The 11,508-nt window shown below is 32.4% G+C and overlaps 2 protein-coding genes across 2 annotated transcripts in view; both read left to right on the top strand.

Moving 5' to 3' along the window:
- The window catches only part of LOC143083687 (nucleobindin-2-like), a 53,948-nt gene that overhangs the window by 7,814 nt on the left and 34,626 nt on the right, over nucleotides 1-11,508 (top strand). The gene's annotated exons all lie outside the window — the stretch shown is intronic.
- On the top strand, nucleotides 7-3,169 carry LOC143083689 (uncharacterized). Its single transcript, XM_076259979.1, has 4 exons — nucleotides 7-158; nucleotides 810-876; nucleotides 2,077-2,200; nucleotides 2,866-3,169. The coding sequence occupies exons 1-4, from the start codon at nucleotides 145-147 to the stop codon at nucleotides 2,997-2,999; spliced, it is 339 nt and encodes a 112-aa protein (XP_076116094.1). The 5' UTR covers nucleotides 7-144; the 3' UTR covers nucleotides 3,000-3,169.

Raw genomic sequence — 11,508 nt, 5'->3', positions numbered from 1 at the left:
GAGCGAATTTGACACGTGCGTTTTGCGCCTAAAGATAGTCGCTTGATCCGGCGGGAAGTTCAGTCGTCTGCATACCGGCGTTTAAAAAAGCAGGAAGCTGTGTTTATTAATTCTTAGTCAAAACACCTATTAAAAGATACAAAAATGCCCGTAGAAAAGTAAGTAAAGATTAAAAACATTTGGTAGCATTAGTTTATGTTGTTTTAGAAGAGAAAATCTTTGCTGTTCGTTGCGGTAAACTCCAAACAAGGAAATTTCTTTGTTCTATGTTTTAGCGTTTTTTCGGTAAAACCGAACAAAGGAACACTGAACTTGTTTACCTTTTTAGTAGCGTCAGATAAATAAAATGTTTCAAATTTCTATATAAGACCTTGTATTCCTACATTTAATGTATGAAGTTGTGGTCTTGTGAGATAGCAAACAGAATGATAATTTATGAATGACGTAAAGTTGAAAGATGCCGCCATGATTTTGGTTTTGCCGACAAAAAAATCATTTGCATTTTACATGATTAGTTTTCGTAATTTATGTTGCTTCCGGAGTTTAGAAATGAAAAATGATTGGTTGTGTATTAACCAATGTGACATGTTACATTGTTATGATTTTTTGCAACGACTTTTGTGTTGAGAAAAAGGGGGATGGGCAAATCTAATTATAGACTAGTCTGCTTTTCACAGATTTTTAAGTTGTGCGGATTAATTAACTTAATAACATTTTTATGATTGGAAAGAAAATCAGATTAAATATGAGAAAGAAACTACTGAATAAATGAGAAACTTTTATTATATTTTCAAATTTTGTAATTTCAGGGAAACCGCTGTTGAGACCACTGAGGTTGAAACCAAAGAGACAAAAGAAGTAAAAGAGGTTGAAGAGGTAAGTTAATAAATAAATTATATATAAAAAAGTTCTTGAAATCCTACTGATTTATCAACACCAAAAAAAGGGGGGGTGGGGCGAATTTGATTTTGAATGTAGATTTGTAAAATTTTATTTATTGAGAATTTGGTAGGTACAGTGCAACATCCAAATGATGTACTTAGGTATCTTAGTTTCTGTTTGAATTTTCTAATACATGGACTTATATGGATCCATTGCCATGATTGGAGTATGAGGGAATGCAAAGCTGCTGCTGCATTTATCTTGTTTGTAAATCCCAATTCTTTTCTTAAATTTTTGTTTGCACTATTTATTCCCATTGGATTATTGGGGTTTTTAAATATAAATCTAAAGGGCAGCAAAGAAAACTTTGAAGGGTAACTTTTTGAAAGGTTTTGAATTCATGATTGAATTAATTCCCTTGATTTTCTTTTTTGACTAACCAAATTGATACAAGAGACAAGGCATCCCACATCTATTATTTCAATATAAGCTTTTGATGAGTCTTCAAGCTAAACTACAGTATACAAGCCCAACAGCTAAAACTTATATAAAATTCATGCTTCATCATATGCAAAAGAAAATCCATTAACTAAGATTAAACTTTAAAGTAAATTTAGCTTGGGATCTATGGATTCACGAGTTTGTGGGAGACTGCAGCTATGACAGTGGCATAAGCCAAAAAAAAAAAAAAAAAAAAAGAGAGCAGTGCAGCGAAATAAGTTATAATGAAAGAAAATAAAGAAGAAATTTAGTAATACAATTGTTATTATAAACGTACAAAAGATTGTGTTTATAATGTACAGAATGGGTAAAATAAGTTTGCAGGACAGTTCTTAATGCAGATTTTTTATAATTGAAATTTATCATCAATTAAAATTTTAAAAAGGTTATGGATTTTGTTCCCCTGCTAAACAGATGTAATTTAATTAATGGCCAAAAGGATATAATGCATCTCATTGATTTATATATAGATAAGAGTTGTCTCTCTTTATACACAGCAGACTTATTCTATACTTCAATTTGGATTTAAAAAATGAGCGTGATATAAAAAAAAAAAGATGAGTGCAGCAGCTTTTGAAGAGGGTCTACTTGGAATGCTGTATTGTAAGATGAGATATTTTATTTTCCAAACTAAACCAAACATGTAAATAAATTTATATGACATATTACTTATATACGCTTTTTTCACTTCAGACCCCAAAAACTGAGACAACAGAGACAAATGAGGCCGAAAGCACAGAAGAGACAAAAACAGAAGAATCTCAGGAAAATGGCAAAAATACAAATCAGAATGCTTCAGAGGAAACAGAAAAAACAGGTAAAACAAATATACTTTTTCAGTTTCATGAAGATTATGACACTAGGCCATCAAGATTGTGTATATATATGTTATTTCGTACAAAAGTAACTGATTCTGTATGCTAATGTTGCAGTGAGCAATATCCTAAATTGCATGAAAAATAATCAGTTAAAATGTGCTATATTTAAAAAGTTGAACAATTCTATTCCCCTGATGTAATTTAATAGTGGAGTATACTTTATACTTTGTTTCTCTCATTGATTTATATAAAAAATAGAGTTGTCTCTCTTTATTCAAAGCAGACTTGTTCCATACTTTGAGTTAAAAAAAAAATTAAGAAAATGTACAGAGCTCGGTAAAAAACTTGAATGAAAACTTTTGCATCCAAATATATAATCTCTAGTTCAGATGGATCAAAATTTTACAAGCAAAAAAACCCATAAAAAAATATCTTTTGAAGACTTGATACCAGTTGAAGTTTATGTTTACCATTTTATGTATCTTGTACATATAAAGAAGATTGCTATAGCCACATGACAACTATCATAGTTCAAATGATGTGAGCAAAAAACGATCACCATACTGCCTTTAGCAATGTAAAAAAACTAATGATTGTGAGAGTACATATTTTGTTTAACAATTACACCAAGTAATCTATTAATTTTTCTTTATTTGTTTTGCAGAGGAAAATACATCTGAAAAAAGATCTGTAGAAGAAGATTCAGAGGAAACAAGTCCAACAAAAAAAGTGAAAACTGATGAAAAAAAAGTGGAATCAAATGACAATGAACAGAAAGTAGAGGCTGTCTCAGCATAGACATTTTAAATGTTCATCAAACTTTGTGTCATATCATGAGCTGTATAGATCTTTTATTATCATGTTGTCTCATTGTTTTACCACTATGTGTTAACTATTTATGGATCAGTGCAAAAAATTGTTCAGTCATTGTTAGTTTTTACCTACATCCATTAAATCATTTATAGTAATCGTTTGTTTTTGTCATTTTGATTCATCTTGTTTAGCAGCTGGGTAACCTATAACTTGTGTTATTTTGCTGTCCCCTGTGAATAGAAATTCAAACCACATTGAGCAGACATTGTAAATTCAAGAGGTCACTCAATTTCATGAAGATTTTCATTAGGTGCATGCAGTCTTCAATAAACCTTTAGTCACTGAACTGACATTTGTGGTTGTTTGATCATTTGATAAAAATTTCAGTTTGTACAAGAAATTCCTATGGTCTAATCACGAAACAGTAAATTTGTATCTATGTGATAAAAAACAAATTTACTGTTTTGTGTATTTTTTTCCTTATATTTCTTTGATTCAAAATTTTAAGGTGGTCATGTATTGTATGGGTAGGCAAGGTTAAGTAGAATCCATGCGGACTTATTTTAGATCTCTACGGAAGAAGTAGAAGTAAACTTTTGGTTTGCACTGTCTTGCACATGTTTTCCCCACTTTTCTTTGTTTGAAAATATTGAAAAATTGGAAATTTGTTCCAGTCTGGTGATTTTGTGCTGGGTTATGGTCCTTAGACTTGTGCTGCATTTTTTGGGGGGGTTCATCAAACCAGACTTAAAATTGGCATTTCCTTTTTAGTCTCGCTTGACTGAGCCAAAAAGCGAGACAGGTATGCTGTTTCTGGTGGGGACGTCAACAATTTACTAGTTTGTGATTAGGTCTAGTTTATGGTGAATCACTAGTGGTAAGTACTTAGTATGCAGTTGTATGTGTATTACCATGGAGATTATTTGGCCTAGCCCCCTCAAGTATGGTCTATTCTTTGAAATGTTTGCTTAGTATCATGTATTAGTTTGTGATAAGGTCAGTTAATGGTAAACCACTAGTGGTATGTTTATGATAATTGGTATGCAGTTGACAGTTAAACATTGACATATCTCATTTCCATGGAGATTATTTGGCCTCGGTCATGGTCTATTGACTTTGAAATTTTTGCTTAGTTTTCATGTATTAGTTTGTGATTAGGTCAGTGTATGGGGAACCACTAGTGGTTAGCATTGTTACACCTCATTACCATGGAGATAATTTTTAGATCACTTGGCTTCCGTCGTCGTTAACTTTTACAAATATCTTCTCTGAAACTACTCGGCCAAATTTTACCAAACTTAGCCACAATCATCATTGGGGTATCTAGTTTAAAAAATGTGTCCGGTGACCCGGTCAACCAACCAAGATGGCCACCATGGCTAAAAATGGAACGGGGGATAAAATGCAGTTTTTGGCTTATAACTCAAAAACCAAAGCATTTAGAGCAAATCTGAAATGGGGGTTAAATTGTTTTCCAGATCTATCTGCCCTGAAATTTTCAGATGAATCAGACAACCTGTTATTGGGTTGCTGCCCCTAAATTGGTAATTTTAAAGAAATTTTGCTGTTTTTGGTTATTATCTTCAATATTATTATAGATAGGGATAACCTAAACAGCAATAATGTTCAGCAAAGTAAGATTTACAAATAAGTCAACATGACCGAAATGGTCAGTTGACCCCTTTAGGAGTAATTGCCCTTTATAGTCAATTTTTAACCATTTTTCGTAAATCTTAGTAATCTTACAAAAATCTTCTCTGAAACTACTGGTCCAAATAAATCCAAACTTGGCCACAATCATCTTTTGGGTATCTTGTTTAAAAAATGTGTCCGGTGACCCGTCCAACAAACCAAGATGGCCGCCATGGCTAAAAATAGAACATAGGGGTAAAATGCATTTCTTGGCTTATAACTCAAAAACCAAAGCATTTAGAGCAAATCAGACATGGGGGTAAAATTGTTTATCAGGTCAAGATCTATCAGCCCTGAAATTTTCAGATGAATCGGACAACCTGTTGTTGGGTTGCTGCCCCTGAATTGGTAATTTTGAGGAAATTTTGCCGTTTTCTGTTATTATCTTGAATATTATTTTAGATAGAGATAAACTGTAAACAGCAATAATGTACAGCAAAATAAGACCTAAAAATAATTCAACATGACCAAAATGGTCAATTGACCCACTAAGGAGTTATTGTCCTTTATATAGTCAATTTTTAACAATTTTCATAAAAGGAGTAGGTCCGGTAAGGACCGATTTTTGGCCTCAAATTTCAGGTTCATCTGACGAAAGATTTTAACCACTTTTTAAACACTTAAGTGTATTTTATTTGATTCAATTAGTTTATGTGAAAGATTTTAACTGATTTTGACTAAAAACGATCCGATTCAAGCTCAAATATGAAAAATCTACCAAATATGCCAAAAAATGCCACTTTTCAGATGGTTTTTGTCGAAAATGAAAGTGGCCGCATCCGTGTTTATCCTCAACCTTTATATATGTTATGTATTATCGTAAAATACAACTTACATTTTATTATTAAGGATGAACACGAATGCGGCCACTTTCGTTTTACACGAAAACCGTCTAAAATTTAACTAAAATGCTAGAATTGTGAAGATTTCAGTGATTTAGCATGACTTAATGGTGATTGTACCCGATATATGTGCATTGTATTGTCAAAAACAGTCCATAGTTATGTAACAGAAGCATTCTACTGTTCAATTAATAAATAAAAGTTTACATTTTAACAATTTTGTAAAACTGCTATATTTTGGGGCCAAAAAGGGGTCTTACCGGACCTACTCCTTTGTAAATTTTTACTAACATTTTTTACTGAAACTACTGGGCCAAGTTCATTATAGGTAGAGATAATTGTAAGCAGTAAGAATGTTCAGTAAAGTAAGATGTAAAAACACATCATCATCACCAAAACACAATTTTGTCATGAATCCATCTTCTTCACATAGACCAAGGTGAGCGACACGGGCTCTTTAGAGCCTCTAGTTACCATGCCCCCTCAGTTATGGTCTATTGATGTTTTGCTTAGTTTAGATGGTTTAGGTTTGTTAAAAGGGATCTACTTATGACAAGTCAATTGTAATTGGTAAGCAGCAGGCGCGGATTCAGCCATTTAAAAAAAAAAGGGGGGGCCAACCCAGAGTAAAGGGGGGTTCCAACTATATGCTCCCATTCAAATGCATTGATCGGCCAAAAAAAAGGGGGGGGTCCAACCCCCGGAACCGTCCCACCTGGATCCGCCACTGAGCAGTTGTATTAGTATTGGTACATCTCATTTCTACGGAGATTGTTTAGCCATGTAAGTTCAGTCATGGTTCATTGATTTTGAATATTTGTAAAACTTCCCATCTACTTCAGTGAGGGATGTTCTTTATGTGGCATCATCTTATTATTTGTGTACCAAATTATACAAAGCATGGTATATAACATGTATTTTTAATCATGCTCCTGTTTATACCTTAATGTTTGACACTAGACATTGAGCAGTTATCAATTGACATAGTTTTGGGGTAGAAATGTGTGTATATCTGGATAGCTGATAAAATTATCATGAGGCAGCTAGCTCCTAAAAAAGAGAGTGTGATCTTATCTGATCATAAGGGTTCTGTCTTGAATAGTCCACTTTCCCCATAAAAAGTCAATATTGCTGTTATTGTTGGTCAAATAGGTCTCTGTAATTTTGTCCTTACATGACTATTATAATCAGATTTAAGCAACAACAAATGTAAGGGTTCTGAGGAACCCAGTGTCTTGCCTACTTTTGCTGTTAATCGCACCCTCAACAAAAATGAGGGAAAAAATCAATAAAAATATTCCTCTCGATACTCTCTTGATTGTAAGAAGCTTCTGTCCAAGTTTGGTAAAAATCCAGGATAGTTTATGAATCTTATAATGTTTTAAAAACTATAACTGCAGAATGTATGTAATGTTAACTGGAAGAAAAACTAAGTCCATTTATATGTAAAATACGGGAAAAATGGAATTTTATTTTTACAAAAATTTACTTTTGGATACTATCTTATGATCATAAACAAGATTAATTCAAAGTTTGGTACAAATCCACGATAGTTTAAGAAAGTTAAACTATCATGGATTTGTACCAAACTTGGACTATTAAAATTTTAAAAACTTTAACCACAGAGTGAATGTAATGTTTCCTGGCAGAAAAACTAAGTCCATTTATAAGTAAAATACGGGAAAAATGGATTTTTATTTTTACAAAATTTACTTTTGGATATTATCTTATGATCATAAACCAGGTTAAGTCAAACTTTAACCACAGAGTCAGTGGCGGATCCAGAACTTTTCATAAGGGGGGGGGGCCTCTGGTTGACCTAAGGGGGGGCCCGCTCCAGTCATGCTTCAGTGATTCCCTATATAATCAACCAAATTTTTCCCCCCTGGATCCGCCTATGAGAGTTAATGTAATGTTTTCTATCTGGCAGCCAGAAAAACTTAAGTCCATTTATAAGATTTTATAAGTAAAGAACGGAAAAAATGGAATTTTATTTTTACAAAATTTACCTCTGGATACTATTTTATGAACATAAACAAGCTTCTGTCCAAGTTTGGTAGAAGTCCAGGATAGTTTAAGAAAGTTATTAAAATTTCAAGAACTTTAACCACAGAGTGAATATTTGGGCGTATGACATTTGCGCCGATTTTTAATATTTTCATTCTTTCATTTGCGCCGATTTCATTTTTTCATTTGCGCCGATTTTATATTTGCTCCTAATTGGATTTACAGGTAAGTTAATACTTGTACATGTACTATACCGTGCAGGTTTATTGGTAAAATCTGTTTATAAACATAGGTTTTAGTTAATTTTGATTCATATTGTTCTGAACTTTGCTGTAATTGATGGACATATTGCACACTGCAACGAGAGGAGTCAATTTTTTTAACCATCGACGGCCACACACATAAGTACGTTAGCAAGACAAAGAAAAGATGGATTACGTTATTGACAATTACAACAAATATAGAAGAGACGAAATCACATGAAAGGAACGTATTAGATATGTTGCCTATAAATACTTAGCAAGAACAGATTTATGGTTTTAATGTCTTCCGTTTTTATGGATTTGAATGCTGTAAATAGATTTTAAAAAGTCATTTTAGTATAAACCAGAGTGTTTTTATCTAAGGTTTTTACTTCTTGATTTTAAAGTATGTAAATATAGTGTACAACTGGATGACGGAAGAGGTCTATAATGATAAATATAAAAAAAAAACATGACTTGGATGGAGAGTTGTCTCATTTGCACTCATACCAAATCTTCTTATATCTATTCACCTGTAATTAACCTGTAATTTACCTGTAAAAAAATCGGCGCAAATGAAAACATAAATCGGCGCAAATGAAAGAAAAAATCGGCGCAAATGCAAAACGCCGGAATATTTGTGGAGGGAATGTAGGATCGCTATGACGTTACGCACGGTATTGCGTCGCAAGACGTAACATGTATAATTGACAAATATGACGCCATATACTAACTTTGAAATTTTGTTATCAAGAGCGGAGAACCTACTCAATCGACTTTTATCAAATAAATTCAATAAGCTGTGAAGAAATGTTTCAAAATTTATCATGTATAAGGCAATTAAGTAAGGATCGTTTTTATTTTCTGATCTGTAATGAGATGAAAACAATTGAATTTTGGAAAGGATACAAAGCAACCTTTAAAAAAAATCTTGCTCCTGGAGTGACACATGAAAACAAAAATATAGATGAACATTTTTTTGACAAATTGAACATAAACACTTATGGCATTTATTTCATAATAATCGGTCATATAATAATTCAGCAATATTTCTTTTTACAAGGATTTTAGTTGAAATTGGGTTTAGTTTAGATTGAACTCACTTTTGTCTAATATTTGTATGTGTCTGTGCGAGTTTTCAGACTATTTCTCTATCTTTTTAGCACTGATGGTTTTATTTTACAAATGCGCATTTATTTAATTCTTTAAAAATTATAAGACCATTGTACCTCGGATTCTAATCGGTTTCTAATCTATAAAGGTGTTTTAGATTTGCGTGAAAACTTTTGTCCATAAGAAATTATCCCTCGGGCCATCCCCCCTTTTCCCCTATGTCTATAAAGGGTTTATTCCTTATGTTTGTGTGTTTTTCTAATCTGAGTGTTATTTTTGATTCAGCAGACCATTTTGGAATGAACATTTCCCGGCATCATTTTGACTGCCTAAACAGTTCGTAAATAGTGTGTATTTGTATAAAAGACGCCACTGTGCAGAAACGTCAAAATGACGCCCTTGGACATAATGGCTAGACATAGGGAATGCTTTCCGAACAAAATTGTAAGGTCATCATGTTTGCGAAAACACCCGACTCATTTAGCCATTTGTATGAACTTATAGTTTGTATCTTATAAATATGTTAGTTTTGTACTATAAATGCACATTTAGTATTTATACAACATATGTTTCACCTAAGGAATGGACAAAAATTACGTTTGGAAATAGTGACTAGACATTCGATTTTTTAAAATTCTGCTTCAAGAAAAAGTTTTTTTTTACATTTGAAACTTTGAAAATGTTTATCTTTTTCAGAACTTTCTATTGAGTATAGTTTTAATATGATTTTATTACTTTATAGGGATAATAATAAAACTGAAATGTTGATAAACTTTCCTCCTAACACATTAAAACAGGTTCCTCTGCTGAATATTTCTTTGAAGGCTTGCTTCAAATTTCAGCCAATAACAAAAAATGGGTATGATGTTATAATATAAATCTAGTAGGAAGCTGATATACTAAATTTCGCAGATTTCACGTGCAAAATTACAACGGAACATAGAAAAATGCATTTTATTTAATTTGAAATGTTACGCCGGACATGTAATTTTTAACGTAAAAGTAAGATTTGTGTGTTCAATAAAATAAATGTATGGTGCAAAAATTTATAGAATTAACTTAAAATAAGAAAAACATGTCCGGGTCTTTCTGTAGATATATGGATGTTGGTGATTTAATTTGTATAGGCAAATGGTTGCGTTCTTAAATCATATAATAACGTAATTTTAATCCAAACGCATTACCGTGCGTAACGTCTATGTCTCGTTGTCGAGCCTTCGACTTTAGTCGAAAAAGCGAGACTAAGCGATCCTACATTCCGTCGTCGTCGGCGGCGTCCACAAATATTCACTCTGTGATTTTATATTAAGGTAAAAAACGGAAAAAATGGAATTTTATTTTTACAAAATTTACCTCTGGATACTATTTTAAGAACATAAACAAGCTTCTGTCCAAGTTTGGTAGAAGTCCAGGATAGTTTAAGAAAGTTATTAAAATATCAAAAACTTTAACCCGCACAGAGTGAATATTTGCGGAGGGAATGTAGGATCGCTATCTTTCATAAACTATCCTTGATTTGTACCAAACTTGGACAGAGGCTTGTTTATGATCATAAGATAGTATCAAGAAGAAAATTTTGTAAAAATAAATTTTCACTTTTCCGTATTTTACTTATATTGAAGTTATAAATGGACTTAGTTTTTTTGCCAGAAACAAACCATTCACTCTGTGCTTTAAGTTTTTAAAATTTTTATAATGTTCTTAAACTATCCTGGATTTCTACCAAACTTAGACAAAAGCTTGTTTCTGAAGTATAAATTTTATGAAAAAAAATCACTTTTTCCGTATTTTACTTATAAATGGACTTAGTTTTTCTTCCAGTTAACATCGATTACATACAGTCTGCAGTTAAAGTTTATAAAACATTTATTAGATTCATAAACTATCCTGGATTTTTTTACCAAACTTGGAAGCTTCTTTCAATCAAAAGACAGTATCGAGAGGGAAATTTTTATTGATGTTTTTCCTCGTTTTTGTTGAGTCTGCGAATAACAGCAAAAGTAGGCGAGACACTGGGTTCCGTGGAACCCTTACGAATTTTTTTTTGGACTAAAATCGAAGGCTCGACAAATAAAAAGACATGTTACTATACAGTTTGAAAAAAAATATGAACCAACTACATATTTCAAACAAAATAAATTTGGCCGCCAGCAACTATTATGCAAAAAAAAAACGTTAGTGGTGGATCCATAAAGTCCATAAATGTTAACCAGGTTTGGAGTAGGGGCAACTAACTGCCATAAGAATAGCCTTCTGCAGTCATACTTTAGTGGTTTTAATTTTCCCCATGAAAAATTAGCCTCTGATACAGTGGAGTGTAATATCAGAAATTATATGCAATTGGTCAAATAATTTTGTGATAATATAAAAAAGAAGATATGGTATGATTGCCAATCAGACAACTATCCACAAAAGACCAAAATGACACAGACATTAACAACTATAGGTCATCGTACGGCCTTTAACAATGAGCAAAGCCCATACCGCATAGTCAGCTATAAAAGGCCCCGATAAGACAATGTAAAACAATTCAAACGAGAAAACTAACGGCCTTATTTATGTAAAAAAAAAATGAACGAAAAACAAATATGTAACGCA

The sequence above is a fragment of the Mytilus galloprovincialis genome, chromosome 7, assembly GCF_965363235.1.
Source record: "Mytilus galloprovincialis chromosome 7, xbMytGall1.hap1.1, whole genome shotgun sequence".
NCBI lineage: Eukaryota > Metazoa > Mollusca > Bivalvia > Mytilida > Mytilidae > Mytilus > Mytilus galloprovincialis.
This window is presented reverse-complemented; position numbering and strand designations above follow the sequence as displayed.